General features: G+C 34.6%; 1 protein-coding gene across 7 annotated transcripts in view; it reads right to left on the bottom strand.

Annotated features, from left to right (window-relative positions):
- Positions 1-27,669, bottom strand: part of LOC111509416 (long-chain-fatty-acid--CoA ligase 6) — a 132,984-nt gene that overhangs the window by 75,856 nt on the left and 29,459 nt on the right. The window contains exon 1 of one of the 7 annotated variants that reach the window (XM_023165165.2): positions 22,638-22,755. The exons of 2 other annotated variants lie outside the window; for them this stretch is intronic. In XM_023165165.2, coding sequence (XP_023020933.2) covers position 22,638 — 1 coding nt within the window. In that variant the 5' untranslated portion in view covers positions 22,639-22,755. Of the gene's footprint in view, positions 1-3,005; positions 3,040-12,659; positions 12,677-18,521; positions 18,949-22,238; positions 22,497-22,637; positions 22,756-27,669 lie in introns of those variants that run through there. 4 more of the 7 variants (XM_023165164.2, XM_023165163.2, XM_023165167.2 and 1 more) reach the window with 4 other exon arrangements.

Consider the following 27,669-nt stretch of genomic DNA (forward strand, 5'->3'; position numbering starts at 1 on the left):
GACAGGGTTCAGAAGATTGTGAATGACTCACCAGTTTACCGATTTCCTAGTGTTTTTTAAACTCAGATTTTCGCTTCACACATGGATGCACAACTCGCCCCCTTTTACCGCAGTTTCTATCCGGCTCGAAGGACCACTATTATAGTGTCTATGCACAAGAGTATTTTCTTTTGTCGGTTTTCACGTTTTCTTCAAAGAATTGAAAGACCTTTATTTCTGACTATAAGTGGACTGTATTAGCCAGTTGCAACAAATATTATAATCTAAGAAACTGAAAAGCACACGATAAGACGAACAAGGATACGTTTACCGCATTGAACTGAATACCAAGAGGATGATACTACACTAACTGATATTCATTTCTTACAAACTGCTTCTGCTAAACAAGGGTAGGTAGGTATTGAAACGGGGAATTTATGGCCTGGGTAACATTATTTCTGGGAATTATTTGAACCCTAAAATTCGCACAAGTTTCTGAAATAAAATAAACGGATAATTGGTTTGAACAAGATTAAATAAGGTTTTGAGTTCCCAAGTTCCTAGACAACAAAACGCATTTCTACAGTATGATACAATTTAATAACCGAACATAAACGTCACTAAAAATACGGCTGTTCATTATCGATAAATAGAAATAGTTCACCTCCATAAGTTTTTGAAATAACCAACGAAAACACAGAAAATATACGTCAGGTTCGCGTGAAAATGTGTTTATATAATTCATTGAAAAGATCCTATCATCTTTTGAAAGCAGTTATTTATCCATAGATCTTAGAGAGAAAACTGTCATGAATGAGTTTTAAATTAGTGGAAGACGCATTAACTTTATTGATGTGCTTGGAAAATGTTTTTCGTTCTCATATATAAATATTGTTGCAAACTTGCATCGTATATAAATATTGTTACGAACTGGCGATGTTACTTATGCGTGGGTTCTAAATAAATAAGTTGTACGCTTATTGAAATCAAGCAACTTTATTCAACACCACAAATTAGAACTGAACGCTATCTATACCACAATCAGATTTTGTAACTATCGCACTATTTATTTGTTTCGTTCTCTTCGCATTCGAATTCCTCGCTCTAATTCAGCTTGAGCTGTCTCGTAGATATACCTACTCCGTACAATAAACTGCTGATCACTGGAAGTCACAGCATTCCGGGAATAATATCTGACATTATCCCTCCAACTGTCAACTACGAACTGCCTTATACAGTACTGTTCCCGAGTAGAGAGGATTGGATTCTTTGGAAGAAGGAAATATCAAGAGCAGAAAGTTTTTACTTCACAGATGGGTCAAAATCACCTTCAGGTTCTGGTGCAGGTGTTTTCAGTCGGAGGCCCAGGACAGAGATATGTGCTCTGCTGTTTCATCATTTTCCAAACAGAGACGACACACACTTTCTTCCGACAGTCCGAGTCTTAGTCTAGTTCACATGTACTTTTTTTTGTAACATTTTTCAGCCCTGTCCAAAAATTACGAACAAGGTGTCATTTGATTCGTATTTTTGCTTAGAAAGTTTAAGGAAAGGTCCGAAAACGCGTCGATAAAAATGACAAAAGTTATAAACAATTAAGTGAAAAAAAAATGGGGCTTTAGTTTTTTCTGAATATCTCGGAAAATTTTCAAAATTTTGGAAATTTGAAAACAGATTTGAAAAGATCAATGAATTTGCGTAAAAAAAGTCCCGACTCCCGAAACTGTATCTCGATTATTTATAATTTTTACATAGAAATAGAGCCAAAAGCGGGTAATCTGGCTTCCGCGCGCCTTTCATCCCTCTGACATAAAAACAAAAAAAATTATTTAAACATATTAAATGTAAATATTAAGGAATGAAAAAATTCATGTAATGTTGGGATACATCAATAAACAATAATCCGCAGTCAAAAAATTTTTATCCCAATTTTAACGTTAATTATAAATTTGTTAATTAATAACTTTTTCTGAATTGAAAGTTAATATAAAAATCCCTATAATTATTAAACTAAAACCCTGGCATTTTTTTCCTTTGATGAAGTTATCCTTAATAGGCAAAAAAATAGATTACCGTTGCCAAAATAAAAAAATTGTTGTTTTCTATTTTTTTATTGACAATTGAAAATTATTATTTTATAGAAAATACATTACAAATTTTTTTTTCTAATTCTTTATTGTTTCAATGTCTCATGGCTAAAAACTAATTATTAATATTTTTTTTTTAATTTTTTACCGCTATTGTTAATAAATTTATTATGAACAAATACATTGTTTATAAGCAATTCGAAAATTTTTTTTTGCATTACTTAGTTACTTATTTTAAAATTGATTACTTCCTTCCTTTCCTTGGAAGATTCCCTCATCCTTGTTTTTTGTATCAAGAGTAGTAGAAAGCCAAAAACTTTCTTTCCCAAAAGGCTTCGTTTCTTTTAGAATGATATAAATGAATTATAGAATTTTAATTATTAATGTAATCTATTAGATTGTACCGAAATTTTTTTCCCGTTTTTTGTTGCTAATATTTTTTGGTGAAATGGGAGGAACTGTTGAATATGTCATATTGCAAGGTGATTATGTTGAACAATAAATATATTTTTTCCAAAATTTTTGTGTTTTCTTTGTTGGGCCGGGTACCTCCGAGACCACCCTTGTATAACAAATTGATAGTTCATTTTTGATCTCTTGAAGGATCAAAAATATACGCCTAGGTATAGTCTCTTTTTAACCCTCCCCATGAAAAAATATCTATATTATCGTATTAAAATCTGTTTAAAATCTGTTTCACCGTTAACCAGCTGTCGCACCCCTACGAAACTTGTGCGAGCTGAGGATTAACGAGGTCTTATCTTTCAACGTGTGATTCCCACCACGGGATAATATGGTATATAATTATAAGTGATCTGACAGCTCAATTAATATTATATTAATATAATAATATAATTAATATAATAATATTAATATTTTCGAAATATTAATATTAAAATAATAAAATATTATTGAAACTGAGAAATAGTAAAGATATACCTTCATTAATGCTTCTCATCTCAATCCGGCACTGCATCCCATGTCACATTTCCATATATGCCTGTATTATGTATGCAATATGTATGTTTTATCAATTTTGTTATCTAATTGTTCAAACACTCCACGTTACAAGTTACACAAATAAAAATAGACTGATACATTGAATGGAGAACCTTGTTGAAAAAATCTGCCGGTTTATATAAAAATATTTTGGTATGAATTAGAGATAAAAAAACTAATTGCCAACATAAACATTCAGCAACATTGAAAATGCAAATCATTCAGGGCATTTCAAAAGAATGAACACAGCAGAAGAATTAATTTTTTTAGGGGTTCTAGAGTTGTATATATACTGTTATGCAATGCAGAGGGTTGCTCGATACATGCTCTACTACGAATTTTATCACTCAACGTCTTTTTGACATGTGAAGATTGAAACAGACAAAATGTCGTATACATGTGGTTGCATTAAACTCCATGACTACCTACTACCAGAAGCGAGTCTACAGAGGAGATGGACATCGAGTTTTCGACTCCAATTGACCTCCCTATAAATTAAGTTCAGAAGCGAGCCTATAGAGGAGATGGATGTCGAGTTTACGACTCCAACTGACCTCCCTATACATTTTGTTCAGGAGCGAGTCTACAGAGAAGATGGATGTCGAGTTCACAACTCCAACGGACCTCCCTGTGAATATAATTCAGGAGCGAGTCTACAGAGGAGATGTATGACGAGTTTTCGACTCTAATTGACCTCCCTATAAATTAAGTTCAGAAGCGAGCCTATAGAGGAGATGGATGTCGAGTTTACGACTCCAACTGACCTCCCTGCAAATTTTGTTCAGGAGCGAGTCTACAGAGAAGATGGATGTCGAGTTCACAACTCCAACGGACCTCCCTGTGAATATAATTCAGGAGCGAGTCTACAGAGGAGATGTATGACGAGTTTTCGACTCCAACTGACCTCCCTGCAAATTTTGTTCAGGAGCGAGTCTACAGAAGAGATGGATGTCGAGTTTACGACTCCAACTAACCTCCCTGTAAATTTAGTTCAGGAGCGAGTCTACAGAGGAGATGGATGTCGAGTTTACGACTCCAACGGACCTCCCTGTGAATATAATTCAGGAGCGAGTCTACAGAGGAGATGGATGTCGAGTTTACGACTCCAACTGACCTCCCTGTGAATATAATTCAGGAGCGAGTCTACAGAGGAGATGTATGACGAGTTTTCGACTCTAATTGACCTCCCTATAAATTAAGTTCAGGAGCAAGCCTACAGAGGAGATGGATGTCAAGTTTACGACTCCAACGGACCTCCCTGTGAATATAATTCAGGAGCGAGTCTACAGAGGAGATGGATGTCGAGTTTACGACTCCAACTGACCTCCCTGTACATTTTGTTCAGGAGCGAGTCTACAGAGAAGATGGATGTCGAGTTCACAACTTCAACGGACCTCCCTGTGAATATAATTCAGGAGCGAGTCTACAGAGAAGATGGATGTCGAGTTCACAACTTCAACGGACCTCCCTGTGAATATAATTCAGGAGCGAGTCTACAGAGGAGATGGACATCGAGTTTTCGACTCCAATTGACCTCCCTATAAATTAAGTTCAGGAGCGAGCTTATAGAGGAGATGGATGTCGAGTTTACGACTCCAGCTGACCTCCCTATACATTTTGTTCAGAAGCGAGTCTACAGAGAAGATGGATGTCGAGTTCACAACTCCAACGGACCTCCTTGTGAATATAATTCAGGAGCGAGTCTACAGAGGAGATGTATGACGAGTTTTCGACTCTAATTGACTTCCTTATAAATTAAGTTCAGGAGCGAGCCTATAGAGGAGATGGATGTTGAGTTTACGACTCCAACTGACCTCCCTATACATTTTGTTCAGGAGCGAGTCTACAGAGAAGATGGATGTCGAATTCACAACTCCAACGTACCTCCCTGTGAATATAATTCAGGAGCGAGTTTACAGAGGAGATGTATGACGAGTTTTCGACTCTAATTGACCTCCCTATAAATTAAGTTCAGGAGCGAGCCTATAGAGGAGATGGATGTCGAGTTTACGACTCCAACTGACCTCCCTATACATTTTGTTCAGGAGCGAGTTTACAGAGAAGATGGATGTCGAGTTCACAACTCCAACGGACCTCCCTGTGAATATAATTCAGGAGCGAGTCTACAGAGGAGATGTATGACGAGTTTTCGACTCTAATCGACCTCCCTATAAATTAAGTTCAGAAGCGAGCCTATAGAGGAGATGGATGTCGAGTTTACGACTCCAACTGACCTCCCTGCAAATTTTGTTCAGGAGCGAGTCTACAGAAGAGATGGATGTCGAGTTTACGACTCCAACTAACCTCCCTGTAAATTTAGTTCAGGAGCGAGTCTACAGAGGAGATGGATGTCGAGTTTACGACTCCAACTGACCTCCCTGTAAATTTAGTACAGGAGCGAGAGCTTCTCAACTCCCCAACTCCTGATCCAATAACGAACGATCCATACGAACAACAACTCTCAGAAGTTTAGAAACTTGTGCGAGCTAAGGACTAACGAGGACTTACCTTTTAACGTGTGATTCCTAACACGGTTGCAGAATCATCCCAGCTTCAACCAGATAAATTCTCTCGAGAAAAATATCTGGTCGAGGCAGGAATCGAACCCACGGTCGTCCAATCGTGAGTCGGGCGCACTACCACCGCGGCCAATTCCACGTGTAGGTATATCCGAGACTGGCTTGAATCTTTAAAGTTCATTTCTTTAGATTTGTTTACTGCCAGTCTTCAAGCATAGCTCACTGAATAATAAGAAAGTTCAACGTTTTTGATTGTACCAGCCATTTCACATATCATACCAGATCCGGTTCGAAGGACCGTTATTAGATTTCACCAATAATTTTTGATCTGTTTAAATCTGTTTCTGTTTAAAGTCTGTTTTTCAGTTAATCAGCTGTCGCCCCCATACGAACGACAACTCTCAGAAGTTGAGAAACTTGTGCGAGCTAAGTACTAACGAGGTCTTACATTTTAACGTGATTCCTAACATAACCTAACATAAATTAATATCTAATCAATATTTCATTTACTATGAGTGTATAGTATAAGCCTCGATGTATAAAAAACAAAAAAAGTGTGATGAAAACCTTAGACGAGATTGGTATTGTTGACGGTTTCTGGTAAGACGGTATGTCTTGCAACTAGATGTTCTGAGGGTTGTCATTCGTAGGGGTGCGACAGCTGGTTAACAAAAAAACAGATTTTTAACAGATTATCACTTTAGACTAAGTACATGGAGCAACAAATTCAACAAAATTTGTTAAAGGAAAAAGGAAATGAACACTTCAGAATTCTGCTTATAACTTAAGTTTGTTAAACTTGATTCATAAATTGCCCGTATCCCTCCCTCGAGATTTCTATTATTCTGGTGTCCGCTACCTGCTTGTTTACTGTGCAGGTACATAGATCAAAAACATCTTCATGTTCTGCTGCAGCTGTGCAATCGCAAACCCTGGACAGAAATAATACCCCGGGTTTATTCATAGATACTGAGTCGTTATAGTACCGCAGATCTCTAGAATATATGTATTTTCATTGATGAAAAACCATATTGATTCGAGCCTAAATCGATATCCACACCCATAATTCGTGATATTGGTAGAACTTTTTTTGATAATGTGTGAAAGTAGACAAATTTTCCTATTTCTGTCCACAAAAACCAGTACCTACTTCCTAATAACGACTTGTTTACCTATTTCCAACATAAACAACAGGTTATATACCAGACGATTTAACATTTTCCATATGAACTGATACATCCTTTCTTATAACGAATAACGACTTAGTTTGAGATCATCAAAATGATTACGTTTTCATCGAACAGTTTTTTTCATAGACATAATATGTTTTTCGTTTTATTATTGTCATCGGTTGAATAATCCTCAATATATGGTATTTTGGATTCTCGAGTTGGTAGCCGGTCGGTTCGACGTGGGTGCTTTGTTCACTCACTTTAATCGACCGCCGTGTTGGTCGGTGGTTCAAGCCCCAGGCTGAACGATCGATTTTCACTTGCTATCGTCCAACCCGTGTTAGGAATCACACGTTAGTAGGTAAGACCTCGTAGGTCCTTGGCTCGCACAAGTTTCGATTTCTAAGGATTGTCGTTCGCAGAGGTGCGACAGCTGGTTAACGGAAAAGCAGAGTTTTAAACAGATTATCACGATCCGTCTACTTCCACATTTGGCCAGTTTTGCAACTTCGAAAAGAACTCATGAATTCAGCAGCGATTTTGACCACTCTTCTTTTAACTGTATTAGTTTCGTTGTTTGGTTTCTAAATTTTTCTCTGTTCTCCGTTATATGCAGTTCATGTTCTTTTTGAAATTCACCTTTCAAAAAAGTTTGTTAACAATTTTTTTCCTCCGTTTGTTCAATCTACCTTTAAGGTGGTTTGATTTTACAGCCAGTCCAAAAGTATGCCTCCTCATTATTTAAAAAATTATGTTAATTTTTTTCCTCATACGATGAATGGGGAATGTTCCTCAATTTGGGTTATTCCAGCAAATGCAAGTTTGAACAAAATAAAGTCGAGTTTAATTCTAGAGTTTTTCAAATTCACTTCGAAAAGTATTCAAATTGCTGTTTCAAATGTTGGGTTTTAATTTTTGAAGGGATTTGTTTCTAATTCACATATTGGCAACGGCGCCTATATCAAGTTGAAATAATTTATACGTTCCTAGATATTCTACTTTAAAAAAGGAAAATTATCTTTATAAATCAACAATTAAGGCAAAATATAAATTGTAGTTCAATACCACCTCCACAAGCCACATAAACAACAGTTGTTTTGTTATTTATTTATATAGAGGAAGATAGGTTAGGTGCATAAAATGTAATATGTCACAGAATGTCTCGGAACTCGGAACATAAGTAAACAGAACAGCACGCCTCTGAAATATATCATCTTTGTTTTCTCATACAGGTAGGTACGTATTCATCAAAAAAGCGAGCACGAGCGAACAAGAGTGAACGAGCATTCTGCATCAATAATGAGCGAACATGAGTAAACATACACAAATGCTCGCTCATGCTCGCTCGTGCTGGCTTTTTTGGTGAATACGCACCTTATAACAGATTCATTGTCCTTTATTAGCTATAACCGATGTTGCCAAATGGTGAAATAGAAACGAATCCCTTTAAATGTTGAATATATTATTTCATTCCTCTTTTTCAAATATTTAAATAATTTTTTGAAGAAAAAGCTTGAAATGATAAGTTTAAAATGCGTTGTTTTAGAGCTCTTTTATGAAAACTACTTAATTTTCGTCAGGAGGAACATTCCCCATATGCGGCTGGTTACCTCGTTCACGGGCAGTTGAGGAGATGACAAACACGTTATTTGTAGTTCACTTCAGCCTAGTTCGATGAATGATACTCTGAAAGGAATTCGATTTTCAATTATGGAACATCATCAACTTTAAGTTGATGATGGCCACTGCCTTGCACTGACGAGTGGCCAAATAGTCCGAAACCGGTCTACAAGTGTGTCCGATTCCAGCATCTGTATCGCCAACAGCAGGAATTATTTCTGTGGAGAATCCTGCAATGACACCTGCCGGATATAATTCAACGCCTTTCGTGGTATTAGCCAGGGAAGTAGTTGTTTTCTGCTGGGTGTCAGTCTATCAACCTACAGTGTAGGTGAGTTGGGACTGATCTGAACGAATTGTTCTTTCAGATAATTCACAAAATATCCTCCGTCCGTTGATTGGTTCTTGCTGTAAGTGAGTTGTAATTCAAATTCCCTGAATTATATAGAATAAATCTTGCCAAACTTTAGAATTGTTGATGATAAATTATCCTTATTATAAACTTCAAAATCGGAAATTCTATCGTGTTTATTTAATGCAATGGAAACTGACTAGATGAATTATGAATAAAATCAATACTATAAATTTTGAACTATCTAAAAATAAACTGTACTGACCTTCATTTGATTGTGATTAGGAAAATATTAATTCTTCATTGAGTTATGAAAACATCATAAATGATTTCAGATGCACACAACAGATGAAAGACTTTGAAAAGGTCAAAATTATTTACAAAGGCTGGATCAATATTTGTTCGAAAACATACAAAATGATCTGTGGAAAGATCCGAAATAACTACAAACAGATACACTGAATATGTTAAGGAATTCAGATGATGAATAATTTTTTTTAAATCACATATTTTTTGGAATCTTTCAGTTTAGAAGTTATGTTCTTCAGTAATAATTTGAATTATATTTGAATCATATTGACTATTACTACATAACTAACGAATTTTTAAATGAACTCATCAAGTTCGACATTCAATAAAAACAAAAACTACCTGGGACATCATATTACTTTAATTAAAATCTACTCCAATTACTAATTTCATCATCAACATACACAGGAGAATTATTCAAATACATTTGATCATTGAACTATTGCTCGAAATCTCCATTATATTGATTTCAAAGTATTACAAATGAATCAGTTTAAACATGTTCTTTTCCAAATGAAATACGTCCCTCTGAAAAAATATAGTTTACAAATGTTTAATTGATGTTCTCATTCAAGAGACTATACTTCTATGTTCTTTGATCCTTTCAGATGAAGTTCCCCTGGTTTGGCCAACACGAAGTTTGGATTACGAACCAAATTATTATTTGTTTTCTAGGCTACGTACAAATCCATGCTTCCACTGAATTCACTACTGGGAAGGTGAATAATAATAATGAATTATCGGAAAGTAATTCTCAGGGAGAAATAAGTTTCACCGAACAAATTGTTGGCAACAACGGTTGCAAGACGGTTATTATTGACTCCATTCTAAAAAAAAAACAAAATTTGAACCAGTTGTACCCAATTTCAAAAAACGATAGTTACAGGATACTAACAAACCAACAACTTCGCTCGGTTTTGCAAAAAAAATAGATTTGGATGGAACTTGCAGAAGAAAAATTGATTTGAGCTTCATTAAAAACAATGAAAGACGAAACTTCAGAGTCGTATAGATCGGTAGTATAAAAGTTGACCTGCGGTTCTTGACCCAAACACTCCATTGTCCAAATTGGAAGTACTTTCCCGAGAAGAATCAAAGAACATGGAAGTAGAACATTTGTAATGTTTTACATTTGGGAGAGAACGGTTTGTAACGCAAACTTTAGGAATGATTAGAAACGAACAGATTTGAGAATTCGGCCAATGACCAAGATTTGAATAATTCACCTTTTTTTAAGTTTGTTTTGTAATAATGAAATGGGTAATTAGGTCAGCTTTTGATTATGGTCATATGCGATGATGCCTCACGAAGTTTTTGTTATATATCCAATTTAATTGTCATTATGGTCATTAGGATTAAAATTAATATACTATATAAAAAGTACGATGCAGAAATTGAGTCAGTATTGAACACGCCTGAAGAAGCGTTTGAACGATGAAACACGTGTCGTGGGATTTTGTAGAAATATCACAATGAAGTGTTGATAGAACTGAAACTACTGGCGTAGGATGAATCAAAAACAATCACTGCTCTGAAACTCCAAAAGTACACTGTCTACTTCATAACCCTACATTAAAAAAATGAAATAATCTCAATATTAAACGAACAAACCTTAAGGAATTTTTCTACGCCAATGAATTTATCAATAATACTTTTATCATTTATTAATAATGAATACGTTCATTATCTTATTACTTATGCACCAATATTGATCATTTCCCTTATTTATTTTGAATAGGAATGGCCTACAAAAATAAATGCTAGCTTCTCCACTTAAAATATAATTAGTATGAAGACCGTTCTTCGAGGAAAAGTTTTTGGTACGATATACGTCATATTTGAATTGTATACACATCTGTGTGTTGAAGAAACAAATGAATATTGGATTATTTGACCCTTAACAGCAGGGCGGAACCCTATTTTCAACGTCAAATTAAAATTATAAATAATGGGGATACAGTTTCGGGAGTTGGGACTTTTTTATCGGAAATTTCCTCCTCTTTAACGAGCTCTCTTCAAAATTACTTAAATATTAATATTATTTTGAGATAATAACGAAAAACTAAATACCATTTTTTTTAATCTTATTTTGTTAATAACAATTGCAATTTTTTACGTGCACCAAAATTCTTCCAAAACATTTTTCTAGAGGTGATTCCGAATCGAATGAGCTATCGCTCATATTTGTAGGACCTTTATCTCTATTTTTCATGTTTTTGAACTTGTTGATTAGACTAGAAACAACTGCAGAGAGATTCCATGACTAGCTAGAATTATATTGGTTTGGTCGTGATACTCAGACAGTCCACACCGTTCTGAAGAGACCATGCCCGGTACTGATGATGGGGCAAGCACCCCGAAACCGGTCTATCGGTTGGTCAGATCGACCAAACGAAATTAATTTCTGCTTTTCATAGTGAGAAATAACTTGCGACGAACCTCCCAAGTCGAAGACGTTGCACAGGTACCTGATGGTTTTACTTCAACTCTCTGCGCGGCATTATCTAGGTTAGTTGTTGTTTTTTCCGTTGGGTATCTGCCACACGTACATACAAAGTCGTAGATCTGCATGAGAGGAAAGGGGCAACCTTGAGCACGTCATAATGCACGTCTCCGGAAGGGTACTCGTTGCTGACTAGTTAGAAATGGAACCAGTAAATAGTGGGGCTTTGCAGCAAATAAAAGAGTACTCTTTAAAGTTTATCCAAGCTTTCGGAAATTTAATAAATTGTTTCCATCATCAAGGATGCTATAAAATTGTGCGTGTAAGTAATATATCAAAGTATAAATGGATGATTAGAGGATGTTTCATACGACGATCTAATAGAACAAATAGAATGGATTATAATAAAGATGTCACCAGTTTTTCCAAATTTTTTGTGTTGTTTTGAAAATCAAATCCCATACCTTTAAAAAATCACCCGTTATATCATATTATTCTGGACATAATTTGGATTGTCTATGAATTGTTGCCTGCAAAATAGATGACTACATTTCGAGGTATCATCAACGACTGACTTCGGGATATAATCTACGTCCTCGCGGTCAACTCACATTCCACTGATGATGTATGCCGCGATTGTGGACGAAACGTTTGGAACTTCAGGTTCCGATCGACCACGGCCTACCACTCCGATTTTGTCATCTTTAATCATGACTCCGGCCGTGACTATATAAATAGAAAATAATTCTGACCCCGCTTAAAAAGGTTGCTGGTTTCAAACTGGATTCAAAAAAACAAATCTTATAAAAAGCCTCATCAAAATCGCAGCTGGGGACTTCCACAAAAAACTGCATTTCGTATTTGAGTATCATCCATAGTCTTTAACTAATTTGAATAATTATGCCACCGCGCCTCAAAAAATTTCTGATTTCACCAACAGATTAAACGTTCATTATTAATGATTTCACTTCTAATTTTTGTGTACTGAAAATGTGCTCCACGCCATGAATCAACCTCCCTTCTAAGGGCCGCCTAATCTTAAATTATCTTATACTGTACCAGCTATAAATAAAAAAGATTTGTTTATCGCGTCATCTGGTTGATGAGTACTCAGTTCAACTGAAAAGTGCTTAAAACAATTACGAAATTAGTACAATAATAGAGGTAAAGATAACTTACAAACATGAGAAGCACTACGATAGAATCGATAAAATAGGACCGCGTGTCTAAAATTTGCACATTACATAATTATGTTTTGGAACAAAATTATAAATAGATCCAACTGAACATTGGCGTAGTTAAAAATTGTGTGTTTTTTTACAAAATGTGTTTACAGACAAAGGACAACGTCGCGTGTAAAGATAACGTATATTTCATATGCTGGGTTAAATTAAGTCCCAAAATTAGACACACAAATGCAGATAATCTCCTAGAATTTATAATACAAATCATGAAATTATAAAATGACAACAAAAATTAATTGGCGCTCCGGGGCGACTTCATTGAGTCCAGTGGCGCATTTGCTTTTTCAGCTGCAGGAAAACCCGGGAAAAACCTGCAGCACCACATCATCTGAAGATCTTGATCTGCCAATATCCTCTCTATAATGAAACAAAATGGAGGGTGTCTCCAGAGGCTTCAATAAATTTAATATATCGCCAGAACACTTCGTGACAGGACTAACGTCAAACTTAAACCAGTCCGTTTCTTTTTCGTCCAAGGCGTAACAATGGCCAGATCAACAACAGAACGACAGTGAACAATGACTGCATGGAGATTATAATAGTGGTCTTGTAGATTGAAGTGTTCATCTATTTCGAACCTTCGAGAGAGTTTGGTGCTTCCGTCAGAGGTTAAGTCATGTTTGACCATCAGTGTTTTTATTAGATTGAATGGTGCTTCAGCTATACTTGTTTTCTTATCAGTCAGTTAATTTGGCACATGTTTGGCAATACAGTCGATCATCACCTGTTAAAAGTTTCATTTTCAGATGATTTAACAATAAGCTTTGCACGGACTGGTTATCTATCAGTCATATTAGGAAACGCTAAGTTCCAGAAATTCACATACATTTTTGCTACCTCTTGAACATTCACTACAAAGTAAACAAGTGAGGATTTTTCTAGCAAAGGATTTACAAATACAAGACGAGATAGACTCCAGAGCGGTAAGAAGTATTGATTCTGCTATTGTTTTGCTCACGAAGAGTATTCAACAAGAACCCCAAGAATTCAGAACAATCCTTTTGTTGTCCTAACTTGTCTAGTAGACTTCAAAGACTCCAGGAAATCGGTTGGAGGGAAAGATGATACATTCTTACGAAACTGCAGCTGCATGAACAAGTGTTTGAGTTTGGTGAATAAATAGGAAACATTCTCGTTCTCGTTCATTATTAAATCCCCGTTCTTGAAATTCTTCGTCATGAACAACACTTGTAAAATGCTCTTCAGGTAGCAAGTGTTTCCTAAATTATGTAATACAATTTTCTTCTCATGATTTTCAGGACAACTCCCTACTGATTCGTAAGGAATAAATATATCAATTAATTTAAAAAATGGTTTTTTATTTGAAACTAGCAATGCCCCGGCTCCACACGGGTGCAATGCTGATACTAAATATAGATATAAACGCGTGCGATCGATGCTAATCATAAAGTGCTATAGGGCGAAGCGCAGTCTTCGAAAGCTAACATAGGCACGCGCCGCCGACTCCCTGGCTGGTACCGCCGCAACCGCTGTCCCTTCATTTCAAATCTGTAATATCTTCGGAAATATTCATTTGAGTTACATGCTGTAAAGGGCCATATTGATCTATATTGAATGCACAATGCATTTAAGGTACTCAATTAGATAAGGATGAATGCTGTATTGCTTTAAATCGCTTCGTAAATAAGCCATTATTTCTCGATGCTATCATCCCTAAGAGACATATACGATCTCAGTAGGGATTTCGATTGTGTCAATCATGACAAATGATTACTGAACTCAGAGAAATATGAAGTCAGGAGTGTTGCACTTCAATGGATTTCAGCTTTTTTACATAATAGAACTCAGTAGGACGGTAGTCTGGTATGTCGACGTGTGTGGTTTGCTCGGCACACTCAATCGACCGTTGTTTCAACCGGTGGTTCGAACCGCAAGGCCGGACGATCGATTTTCACTTCCTTTCGTCCAACCCGTGTTAGTAATCACAAGTTGAAAGATGAGACCTCGTTAGCCCTTAGCTCGCATAAGTTTTGACTTTTAAGAGTTGTCGTTCGTAAGGGGGCACAGCTGGTTAACGGAAAAACAGATTTCAACAGACAGACAGAGTATGTGAGCATAAAACATAAATATAAGTGTCGTAGGGGTCAATTTTAGGTCCTATCCGCTTTATACTCTAGGTTAATGATATAAAGAATATCATAGGAACGTACAACATATGCTGACGATGTTACGTTAATTATATCAGATTCAGATAATAACCGTGTAGAAGAAAAATGAAAAGTATATATGAACAAATTAATTGTCTGCTATATAGTGGTAATGACTTACATTTCAACCAGCTTAAAACACAAATCAAAATATATTGTGTAGAAATCCTATGAATGATATCTGATTCGATTCCATTATGAATGTTTGGAATACAAACGGAATAGAGAAATTAATATGAAAATGGCTGTTTCGAAATGGCTTTTTCTTTCAGTTTGTGTCTGAAAGTTTCTTCTCTCCATGATCTAAACATCTTTGTATAGAGTTAGTTTTCGGAATTGATTGCTTCCTTCTTTTCTTTGGAAGATTCCCACATTTTTCTGTATCAAGATGGAGAAGTAGAAAGCCAAAACCTACCCACAATTAATGAGGTTTCATACAAGACAGAAAACGTTTCAGCAAAAATTCACTTTCACATTCGATAATGAACTGAAAGGCAGTACTACAGAAACTATAAAATATCTAGGTGTTAATGTTGATGAATTTTTTCAACTTAACTCAACTATCAATGAAATCAGTTGATAAATTTCAATAATTCTCAAGTAAATTTGCAACTGAGGTTTGGGTTGTGTTTGTGGAGTAATACTATCAGCCAACAGAAAATTTTGAGACTGATGGCAGAAGTTTGTTACGATCATTCTTGTAGAAATATTTTTCCTTCTTACAAAATTTTACCTCTTGCAAGTTTATGTAATTTTGAAGTATGGGTCTATATATTTAAAAATATTGACAAATCTACATAAAATTCTCCTAGTTGTATTGGATACTAAGATATACAGTACATTTCTTCAATGAATTTCATTAGTTCGGATATTATATTTGTCTGATATTATATAAATGATTTGAAATCCCAGAAAGAACTAAAAAAGAAGAAATTAAAAATCAATAGCTGAAAAAAACAATTATATTAAGCAAAAAACCTGAAATTAAATAATAATGAAATAAAATACAAGTAAAAATGGAACAAATCGAACAAAAAATAAATAAAATAAAATTATTATCAATGCTTTACTTTCAAGATGGCGACTAGATGCCATCTGGGAAAAAAATTAAATGGAAAGGTGGGTCTTGTGACACATCTTTTTGAAGCTCCTGACAAATGATTCACAACCCTAGAATATAATGTCAATATTTTTAACTACTACAAAATGGCGGAACTTTTAATAATTGCCTGAATACATTAACATATAACTACATAATGCGGTAATAAGCTTGAGGTCAGTTCAGAAGATGCTCGAAATGATTGCCTTGAACTTCTTGACATCTGAACAACCTATCTGATATTACACGCCGAACATTTTCGAACACAGTAACGTCAATATCTCTAAAAATATTTATTATTCTCTGCCGTATATCCAATATTGAAACAGGTTCAGTTTCGTACAGCTTTTGCTTCAAATAACGCCATAAAAACAGTCCAAATGTGTCAAATCTGGCGAGCGGGCTGGCCATTCTGTAGGACCTCGATGGCCACTCCAACGACCGGGAAAAGTAGAATCCAAATAGTTTCTTACTTGTCTGAAGTAATGTGGTGGTGCTTGGAAGTGCTTGTTGGAATATAATGTCCATATCGAATTCATTAGGATTCGCTTCGACGAATAGTATAGTAGTTTCCAGCATTCAAATACAGTTCCCCTGTTAAATTTTGATCAATAAATAGAGGTCCTACAATATGGTTTCCCAATATTCCTGCCCAAACCTTGATTTTTTCTGGATATTGGGTTTGTATTTCCCGGAAAACGTGAGGGTTGGTGTCACTCCAATAACGGCAATTTTGTCTGTGAACATTGCCGTTTAAAAAAAATGTACATTCGTCACTAAAACAACTATTATGGAGATAGATAGGATGTCTTGCAATGGTTTCCGTCATGATTTCGCAGAATTCTGTTCTTCGATCAGGGTCATCTTCAGTTAATTGATGTACCATTTCAATTATGTATGGATGATACCTATTACTCTTCAAAAGTCTCCACACAGTAGAAGAAGACACCTCACAAACATTCGCGTCGGAATAAGTAGACTGTTCAGGATTTACTACCATCTCACGTATTATTTGCACATGCTGTTCTTCCGAAATGGACGGATTACCTGGGGGCTTTTTGTTATGTACACTACCGGTAGTTGTGAATTTGGATAGAAGTTACCTCAAATATTTTCTACAGATAGGACGATTCGGACGGAAAACTTTCATTAAAAATCCATTCGGTCTCGTGAAAGTTACGCGTCGCACCGTAAATGAAAATCGCTTAAATTTTTTCTTCCATTGGACGAAACCCACTACTACTACCACTACTAAAACCGAAAACTAAATGAGAATATTCTAACTGAACAATGATGTTCATTGTCGTACTGACATTTTTTCGGGTTGTTGGAATAGCCATGGCAGATAAAAAGGAATATTTCTAGAAATATCGATAATGATGTGTTTGTCTTCAGGATATTATTGAATGTTCCGTCAATTTGTAGTAGATATTGACTTCATATTCTAGGGTTGTGAAGTATTCTTCAATTTTTTGAGTTCACCCATTCAAAAAATAAAAGGGGGGGGGCATTAAAGAAATGCACAGTATAACTAACTTTCTGTAGATGTTGAAGCAACAAAGGCATTATTTCGCTTTAAAAAACGTTTCTATTAGAAACATGTTTTTACTCACTAGATAAGTATTTTGAAGGAAAGTTTCATTATTAATTTGTTTTTTTTTAATGTATTTTCATATACCTTTATTGTGATAACTTGTTTTTGTGGTATTTTTGTTTTGTTTTGTATTTACTTTATTATATTTTATTTCTGATTAACTATTGACATGTTTTTACTCACTAGATGAGTATTTTAAAGAAAAGTTTCAATATAAACTTGTTTATATTGAAAGGGTTATATTTTTAGAAGTGACTAATTTTTGGGAAAGAAAGTTTTTGGCTTTCTACTACTCCATCTTGATATATCTGGGAATCTTCCTAAGAAAGGAATGAAGTAATCAATTTCAAAATAAGTAAGTCTATACTTGGATGTGTAGATCATGCAAAGAAGTAACTTTCAGACACAAACTGAAAGAAAGTCCTCCTGAAACAGCTACCTTCATATAAACATTGAATTACACGAAAGAAAACTTCTTTCGAAACAAATATTTTTATATGAACACTGATTTATACAAAACGATTGTTTGGAATACAAACTGAGTAGAGGATAGTGTCTTCTATATTCTAAGTATTTGTTTCACAGTATTTTTCTTTCGTGTAATTCAATGTTTATATGAAAGTAGCTGTCCCCGGAGGACTTTTTCTTGGACTACCGAGTAGAAAGCCAAAAACTTCATTTTCCATTAATTTGTTCTTGTCCAATGTATTTTCTTGTACTTTTACTGTAACAACTTGTTTTTGTGATATGTTCGTTTTGTTTTGTATATACATGTTATGTCAAAAGGAAAATATTTCAATTAAAAAAACAAAATATTATTAATTGATCAACAAGCTGTCTTGTTATTGAAAGAAACAGATTCACGTTTTACAACCAGTACAGAGTCTGTAGTACTTTTACATCCATTGCTAAAAGTATTTACAACCAAAAACTTACGATTTCTCCACCTGTTTTTGTACTTGTGCTCGTCCTGTTTTCCAATTTCCTTGACTTTTTTATCGCACCTTTTCTTCTTGCTGGCCACACTGTTCTTAGCCTTCAGGCAATATTTCGCGTTTGTTAAACACGTTTCCATCGTCATGGCAAAAATATAAACACAAAAATCACTTTTACTTACAACTGGATAAATATTTGTGAACAATATTCACTACATTTCATCTCAATCACTGTTGCATAATTTGAAGAAAAAATTATCACCGTTCGAAATATTTCGCGATGGCTTACGGTATTTTTACGGCATTCTAGACGAGCGGTAAACTGGAGCAGAATACGCGGTGTTTTTTTTATGTCGGCTCGGTAAACGAGGTTGAAGGTCTGAAGAGCTAGAGAAGTGTGAGCCGGAAGAATCTTCCATGGACCATATCATTCACTCCACCACGCTGGTAAATGGTACTGTTAAGCGAATCGTTGGAGTAGGTCTTGATGATAGTTCAGTAAAGATGGGTGCAATTTCATTTTACGCTGACGCGAGCACTTACTAGCGATAATTGTTTATATTCTTGCAGTAAATTTGTTTCAGAAGAAAATGCTTACACTGGATCTTTGGAAACAAGATTCACTAGTCAACAATTTTTTTCGCGCATGGGTTTCACATAATATATTCTGATTATATAAGGTCTGGTTCTACGAAATTCAGGTTCTAGGACGTCAGGATCATACGCAGTTGATGTAGAGCGTTCCGGTTTGTTGGGGATAATTCCTGATTGATGGATCCTCTGTTCTGATTTCGACTGCGAAATGATCCTAAACTATCTTGAACCGTCCCGCATCGTTCTTGCTCTCGAAGCTGAACTATTGAGAACTGCCCTCGTTGCTCATGCGTATTCATGTGGAAATTTGTTTGTGCTATTTTCTAGGATGTTTTTTATTTATTTGATTTGAATAATTGATGATGATCTGGTTTAACCAAGTGTCCGAGACTATTTCGGACTCTTTAAGATTTTTTGCTTGTACGCATGTCTAACGCAGTTTCCAAACAGTTTCGGATGTTAGAACTAGAACAAACCTAACCTAACCTTAACCTTTCGTTAAGCACTGTCGTTGGTGTGCGGATCATCTGATTCAGGCCAAAAGAAGTTGGTAATCATCGACAGTGATGGCCTAGCTAACGTCATTCTCAAAGAAATATGGTCCGATGACGTCACCAGTCCAAAATCCACCTCAAACAGTGATTTTTTGGGATGCATTGGACGCTCTTGGATCTCAAATGGATTGGTATCTTTCCAAATTCGGCAATTTTGTTTATTCACGTACCTATTCATCCAAAAATTGGCCTCATCTCTGGGGATGAGGAAATTGAAAACTACAGACCAATAACCGTACAACAGCACTGTGTAAAGTTTTTGAGAAATGTGATCATTCTAAAATGCTGTCATTTATAGAAAAATTTGATACTATTTCCAAACATCAGCATGGGTTTTGCCCAGGTAGGTCAACTGAAAGTGCTGCATATATTTTTTTCAAGTACGTTTATGATGCACTGGACCAGAGAAAATATGTTGGGGCACTTTTTTTTGATCTATCGAAAGCATTTGATGTCATTGATTTGAATATAATTCTAAGCAAGTTGCATTCCCTTGCCTTCAGGGGTAATTTTCTCCTGTGGTTAAAATCGTATTTAACATTCAGAAGAATACATGTGAAAGTAAAAGAAAAGCAGTCTTTGTCATATAATATGGATTTAGGTGTTCCGCAAGGATCCATTTTGGGCCCAATAATTTTTTTATTGTATGTAAATGATATGCCAAACCATATTAGTACAGATTCTGTAGTCTTATATGCTGACGACTCGACACTTGCCACTGATGCAAATAGTCCTGAGGAACTCCAGGACAAACTCAACAAATTATCTGTAGAATTCACAAGCTGGTGTCGCAGGAATTCTTTAATTGTAAATTCGAAGAAAACTGTTTTGTTGCAGTTCCATTACAGAAACCAGAGAAAAATAAAAAATTTACAGGTCAAAGTCAATAATGATCTCATCAACTCATCAGAAAAAACTAAATTTCTCGGCATATGCATAGATAGTGATATGTCATTTCAATCTAGCATTAATCAAGTGAATAATAAACTTAACAGCGCATACTATGCCCTAAGACAATTAACTTCAATTTTTAATAAATCTCAGCTGTTAAATGTTTATTATGCCATATTCTATCCTCATATTTCCAACAATATAGCAGTGTGGGGCTGTTCTTCTGATATAAACAGAATTTTTGTCTCCCAAAAAAAGTTATTCGTTTGATATTCAATCTTGCCTATAGAGATTCGTGCAAACAAATTTTTATTGAAAATAGAATCATGTGTTTACCTTGTATATATATTTATAAATGCGTTTGTTTGTTTATGAAGAAATATGACACGCACCTTCAAAACTCAGATTTTCATACCTATCCTACTAGACAAAAGAATAAAATCAGATTAAAAAAGCACTCGACTGCATTTTTCGAAAATTACCCTTCCTATGCAGGGACAAAATTTTATAACAAACTTCCGGTTGAGGTACGGACGGAAGAAACCCCAGGTATTTTCAAAGCAAAACTGAAAGAGTTTTTGATTTCCAGATGTTTCTACAGTGTCGTCGAATATGTGAACAGAAGTGATTGAAATGCTCATATGTGTATTGCTTATATATATTGTTTAAGCATTTTAAAAGTTTTAAAAGTTTGTTCAAAATTTTAAATCAAAAATTTCTATGTTTATTGTTTCGTCTTATCTGTATTTTGAAGTTTATTTATCTATGTTTTTCACTGACTTGTCCTATATCACATTGTGATCCTAAAGGAATTAATAAAGTTATTATTATTATTATTATTACAGAGCCCCTTCACCGAACACGTTGTTGTATGGTCGTTTACCTTCAGTTCCTTGGTCGGTTGAATTTTGTACACCTGCAGGCCCAAGTCGCGAGGCATTCATCGGTTCTTACATATACTGAAGAAGATGAACACCGAAAACGGCAAAATATAACAATATAAAAAGAATAATCGATTTTGACGCTGGACTACAATTATTGATAGTACCAGTAATGTTTTGTTTTCCTATTGCGCCGTAAGGAGGGCAAAGACCATAGAAAAAAGAAAGAGAAAGGTTGTTTTTGGAAATTTCAATGTCCGGATCAAAATCAGATTGAATAGAGATGGTGAAGTAGTTATTTTGTAAAATTTAGCATTCTGGCGAAATTAAAAGTTTATTTATGTGAACACAGTAATAACATCGACCAACATCAGTTGTTAAGTTTTCAACGCCGTGTACTAGATTTCAATGTGGAACTGTATCGATAAATTTAAAATAGGTTCAATTTTGATAATGAATGGTTGGAAGTTTGCATCCTTTTTTAATCCTGAAAAAGTCACCTTAGGCAACACTATGCCTATATTGCCTGTATTGGAAAATCAACTACTCTCTCAAGTCTCTCAGCCCTAAATCACCATCCTCTTAAACGGACGTGACTCTTCGATTTTTCATATTATTTCATGAAAAGAGATATTATGGATTTCATAAACTACCCCTAACGATTTGATCTCTACAAACTTTATTTTAAAAAAATATCAAATAAAGTTTGTGGAGATCAAAGAGCAAGATGTAGTTTAGGAAATTACTATAGATCTTCATCAAGTAACAGCCGAATCAATCAGAAAAAAAAATACTCACGAAATTTCAAATACACCTGCAAGCAATCGAAGCACAAATTTAGTAATTTTTTGTAAACGAAATAGCAAAACGTTTGGATCCCCAAATCTATCACTAAAAAGAAAACCATTTTCCAAAAAACACTTGAGCTATTATTACTGAGTAATATCACAGGAAAACTAATGAAATATTGTCGATCGTTATCATCAAGTCCATCATTATTGGCATAAAACACTAGTAAGTATCAGTAGATCCGATTTAACACTACCGCATATCGTTTCGACACGCTCGCTTATAAAAAGACTTGTGTAAACACATTTATTCCAGATAAGCAGGAAATGAAATCGCATTCCTGATAACGTTGTATATCTTTGTAACGATTCATAAAAAAATTTAATTGAGAAGAGTTTTCACACTTACTCGTATTTTCGCACCTAACTTTTCTATTGAAAATTTTTCAAAGTACATTTCCCCTTTCACCGTCTACGAATAATCCAGCACCGAAGACAAATGAGTAACAAACTACCGAAACGTCGTGAAAATCTCGGTTTGAAATATCTCTTGTCATCTTTCATTTCTGTTTCACAGGGCCGGCTCTAGAGCCTTTGGCGCCCCGCGGGGCTAAATGTAAATTTCGTGCCCACCCAGAAATTTTTCGAAGGTCCCACGTTCTCATAGCAGAAATCCATGAAAAGTACGGAAACGATAAAAAAGGAAGATTTTATTGAAAACTCCAACAACTCAAGGAACTATTTTTGTTTGAAAGAGTTTGACTATGTTTCATGGTCTAATATTTTTCATAAAATAAAATTAGAAAAGTAAAATTAATAGCTGAAAATAACAATTCTATTAAACAATAATCCGTGTAATGAAATTACAATGAAATAAAAATAAGAAAAAAATGTAAAAACTGAACAAGTAAAAATGAAATGAATTTTAAGAAGATTTCGAATTCAAGTTACTACACGACGTTTCGATTGTTAGTATCCACAATCGTCATCACTCGAAGACGATTGTGGATACTAACAATCATGGGGAAGTAACTTGGTTATTTAATTTTTTAAAATTCAAATTTTTTTGTAATTCCATTCCACAGTTTATTCCTTAATATAGTTGTTTTTTTTAAGTGTTTTATTTCAACACCAGATTAGAGATAATAAATATTGATATGTTCATTATCCTAGAAGACAGTTGTAAATTAATTGACTATTGAAAAAAATTGACACATTCTCCAAAATACCCCTTTTACCCTTGTCATTTTTCCAAAATATTTGCAAAATGGATAGAGTAAATATTTTTTAATATAAAGAAAATAAAAGATTGACTAATGGCAAACAGAAAACTTTAAAAAAATCTTGTTAGGTTAGGTTACATTTTTAATACCTATCTCACAATAAAGTTAAGTGCAAGATTTGCGTTTTGAACAAGAAACCCTCATATCTAAAAGTCTATAGAAATAGGAAGACTTGAAAGAAATCAAAAAAACAAGAAATATCACAGAATTTCCATTGACGTTCATTATTACTTCTTTGTTGTTTTCATTGTCTTCAGACTTTCAAACTGAAGAAGTAGAAAGCCAAAAACAATTTTTTTGAACAATATTTTATATACTTTTATTTTTTTGATATTATATTATAATATACAGGGCTATTCAAATTTGTTTCTGTACATAGGGATCTCGTAAAGATAAGAGATAGAGTGTCGGTTAAATTATGGCAAAGTTGCGTATTTTAGAGACCTATTCAATGATGTAAAGAAATCGAATATAGCTCTTTTGGTTCTGGAGATATACAGGAAACACTAAAACATCCCAAATTATTCTTTTGCCTATATCTTCTTTATTCGCAGGCATACTGAATATCTGTCCATATTTTGCTGTTGGCACTTGATGTGGGCTATCAGAATATGTTCATGAATTTTTTATACATGGTGTCATCTGACTTGGGCCACCCCATCTTTGAATTTTTAAATACGGACCTGTAGTTTTTGTTGTAGTTTTCAGGGTACAAATAATGGGACAATAAGATGATCTGCAAGATCACCAGATATTACTATTTTGGACTATTTTCTATGGAAAACATTGAAAAATAGGATTTATGCTGGCAGAGAGATTGAAAATGTGGAAGACTCCAGATTAAGGATTTTGATTGATTTCGCAACAATGCAGCAAATAAGTGTATTAAGGGCAATAAATAATATGAAAAACCGAGTTTAAAAATGTCTCGAAATGGAAGGACTCCAATTTGAACATTTACTGCGCAATTAATTTTTTTGGGTACCTAAATAAATTACTTCATTTCAATTTTCATTACAATTATAGTGTTCGTTTCGGATGTTATTATTGCTATTATTTCTTTTTCTGCTTATTAAAACACATATAATATATTTTTGATGTAGATATATTTCAAGTAATCATAAAAGATTTTCTTATTCGAAGTTCATTGTAGAAAACGCTCAGAGCAATGGACAAAATATGAATAGGTACCTAAAAATGAGAAAATAAAACTCTCGAAAAACTCTACGGTACATAGGGAGAGGTGAAAGTTGCTATTATGTTTTTATTCAACTCAGTCAACCAATTTCCAGGGCCGTAATTTAAAAGGGAATAATTCACACAATTATAATCGAATATTACCTAAACATCTCGAAATATAAATTTAATTTCTCAGTATGAAGTGAACGTCTACGATCCAAAAACTACAACAAAAAATACAGTTCCATATTCAAGAATTCAAACATGGGGGTAGCCCAAGTCAAATGACACCCTGTATAAAAAATTCATTGATATATTCTGAGAGCCCACATCAAGTACTAATAGCAAAATGTGAAAAAATTTTCAATATGTCTGCGAATAAAGAAGATATAGGCAAAAAAATAATTTGGGATTGTTTTGTTTTTCCTGTATATCTCTTATCGTTTACGAGATCCCCATGTACAGAAACGAATTTGAATAACTCTGTATAACGTTTGTTTGAAGGTGATTGACAATGTTTCGTGATGAATTTCACTAGTTCGGACTTCCATTGTCTATTATATAAAATGATTTGAAATCCCTGAAACAAGTAAAAAAGAATAATTAAAAAAGAATAGTTGAAAATAACAATTATATTAAGCAACAATAAACCTGAAATGAAATGATAGTAAAATAACCTACAAGTAAAAATATAATAATTGAATAAATAAAAATTAAAGGAATGCAAAAAAGAAAATAATAAAAATAAAAAGGTGTGGAGATTCCAAGTCACGTTAGTTCACGACGTTTCGATTGTTGGTATCTACAATCGTCTTCACCAGTCATCACCCGAAGACGATTGTAGATACCAACAATCGAAACGTCGTGAACTAACGTGACTTGGAATCTCCACACCTTTTTATTTTTATTATTTTCTTTTTTGCATTCCTTTAATTTTTATTTATTCAATTATTATATTTTTACTTGTAGGTTATTTTACTATCATTTCATTTCAGGTTTATTGTTGCTTAATATAATTGTTATTTTCAACTATTCTTTTTTAATTATTCTTTTTTACTTGTTTCAGGGATTTCAAATCATTTTATATAATAGACAATGGAAGTCCGAACTAGTGAAATTCAACTCTGTATAAGATATTATAATATCGGCAGCTTTCCAAACCGTACACTTCAACAGAAAATCACTGATGAGTTCAAATTTTCAATGAAACGCCAAGTTCCACAAGACTAAATCATTTACAATTTTCGTATCAATCAAAAATTAGTTCCAATCTTGCTGTACTTTTCTTTAGTTTCGACAAAGACCCATTAGTCATGCCAGTGAACCGTTCGGCGGGCCATCAAGCGGAAATAAAAGGAAAATTATAAAATGTCCTACTAATTTTTGCAATAGGCTGGATTATTTCAATGACGGGTCGATGAACTCGAACACTCGCTATTTCATCACTGCAGGGGTGAATACGCAAAAAAAGTCCATCTCTGTTAGCGGTGTTTTAAGGACATGCTCACGCTGAAAGCGGTTCACCTTCAAAATTGATTTTATAAACGAGATTAGCAATTTAGATTGGATTAATCGCTCACAAATCACTCAGAGCATTGAAAATATGTTAAACTATCTCTTTTTAGAGGACACTCACCAAATTTTCGAATTGTGAAATATTCCTGCATCTCTCTAATCACTATTGAACCATTACGAAAGCTTCCACAGGCAACTAAATTGAAAATGATGATATATTTTCAAACCATTGAGAGGTTAATCAAGGAATGTAAACTTTCAGGGCCGAAGATAACTGCGTGAAAGCTATTTTCCAGGTTTATTGACCGTGATCTGCAGGATTTTATACCTGATGTTTCGTCTACTACTGCGGAAGACATTGTCAAAGACCAGCCCCAGCTAGGCTGGTCAAGGGAAAAGCTTTTAACAACAACAAGCATGCTTTCAACAAAGAAGGATATCGCATTATCCCATTCGCAGATACAGTAATACTCGATAAAACTCACAATAACTATCCAAGATTATACAGAGAGGCAATAATTCAAGCACTGGGATAATGTCAATGGAAAACAAAAGAGGAAATGAACATTAATAAAATCTGGCTACCTGTCCTCAAAGGTACACAAACAAGATCAAGTAATCCAATTAAGAGAAACCAAGCCACGCCCACTAATATTAATATGAAACCAGAGTCAAATACCAGCATGGTAGTTACTGCGTTCGGGAACGGGAACAACTCGAGCACTGCAATCTTTGATAACGTCTACCGCAGTAGTAGACGAAACTTCGCGCATAAATACCTGCAGACCACGGCGAAAAAAACCGAAAAATAGCTTTCACACATTAAGAGGTTGTTTCCAATCATTAGTAGGGTATTTCTAGAAATCTTCGGTGAGAAAATTATAGCATCAAGAACTTCGAAGGATTCAAAGAGTCTGGCTGACGTCAGAATCCTGTAACCGTTTTCAAGTTGTATGAAAATGATAGTATTATGGAAAATTATACTGTACTCAGATTGCCTCCTTATCATCGAGATTTGAACCCAATAGAATTAGTAAGAGCATCATTGAAACAACATGTGGCTGATAAAAATGTGAACTTCAATTTCAAATCCGTTGAAACGAATTATTCACTTCGTTTTCTCGAAAGCAGTGGAAAAAACGTTGCGAACACGCTGAACCTTTTCAAGAATTTTATTCTTCGAAGGAACTTGCTTTTGATTTCGCAATCGACAAAATCATTATAATGTATAGTGTACGTATGTATGTATAGTGAGAACTATAGTACCAGTGAGAATAGTGGTAACTCTATAAGCGATTTCTATCTGTGTGGAGTTGAATTTTTTGATCATAACTATAATTATATTTTTGTTTGGATGCATTCATTTCAATAAATACGTTTCCCAAGAAATTTTCATTTTCAAATTCTTCAACCCAAATAAATTACATTTTCAATAAGTATTTCTACCTTTCCTTAATAAACCCG

This window comes from Leptinotarsa decemlineata, unplaced genomic scaffold (genome assembly GCF_025532065.1).
Source record: "Leptinotarsa decemlineata unplaced genomic scaffold, Ldec_3_MD MMD2_tig00000010_RagTag_RagTag, whole genome shotgun sequence".
NCBI lineage: Eukaryota > Metazoa > Arthropoda > Insecta > Coleoptera > Chrysomelidae > Leptinotarsa > Leptinotarsa decemlineata.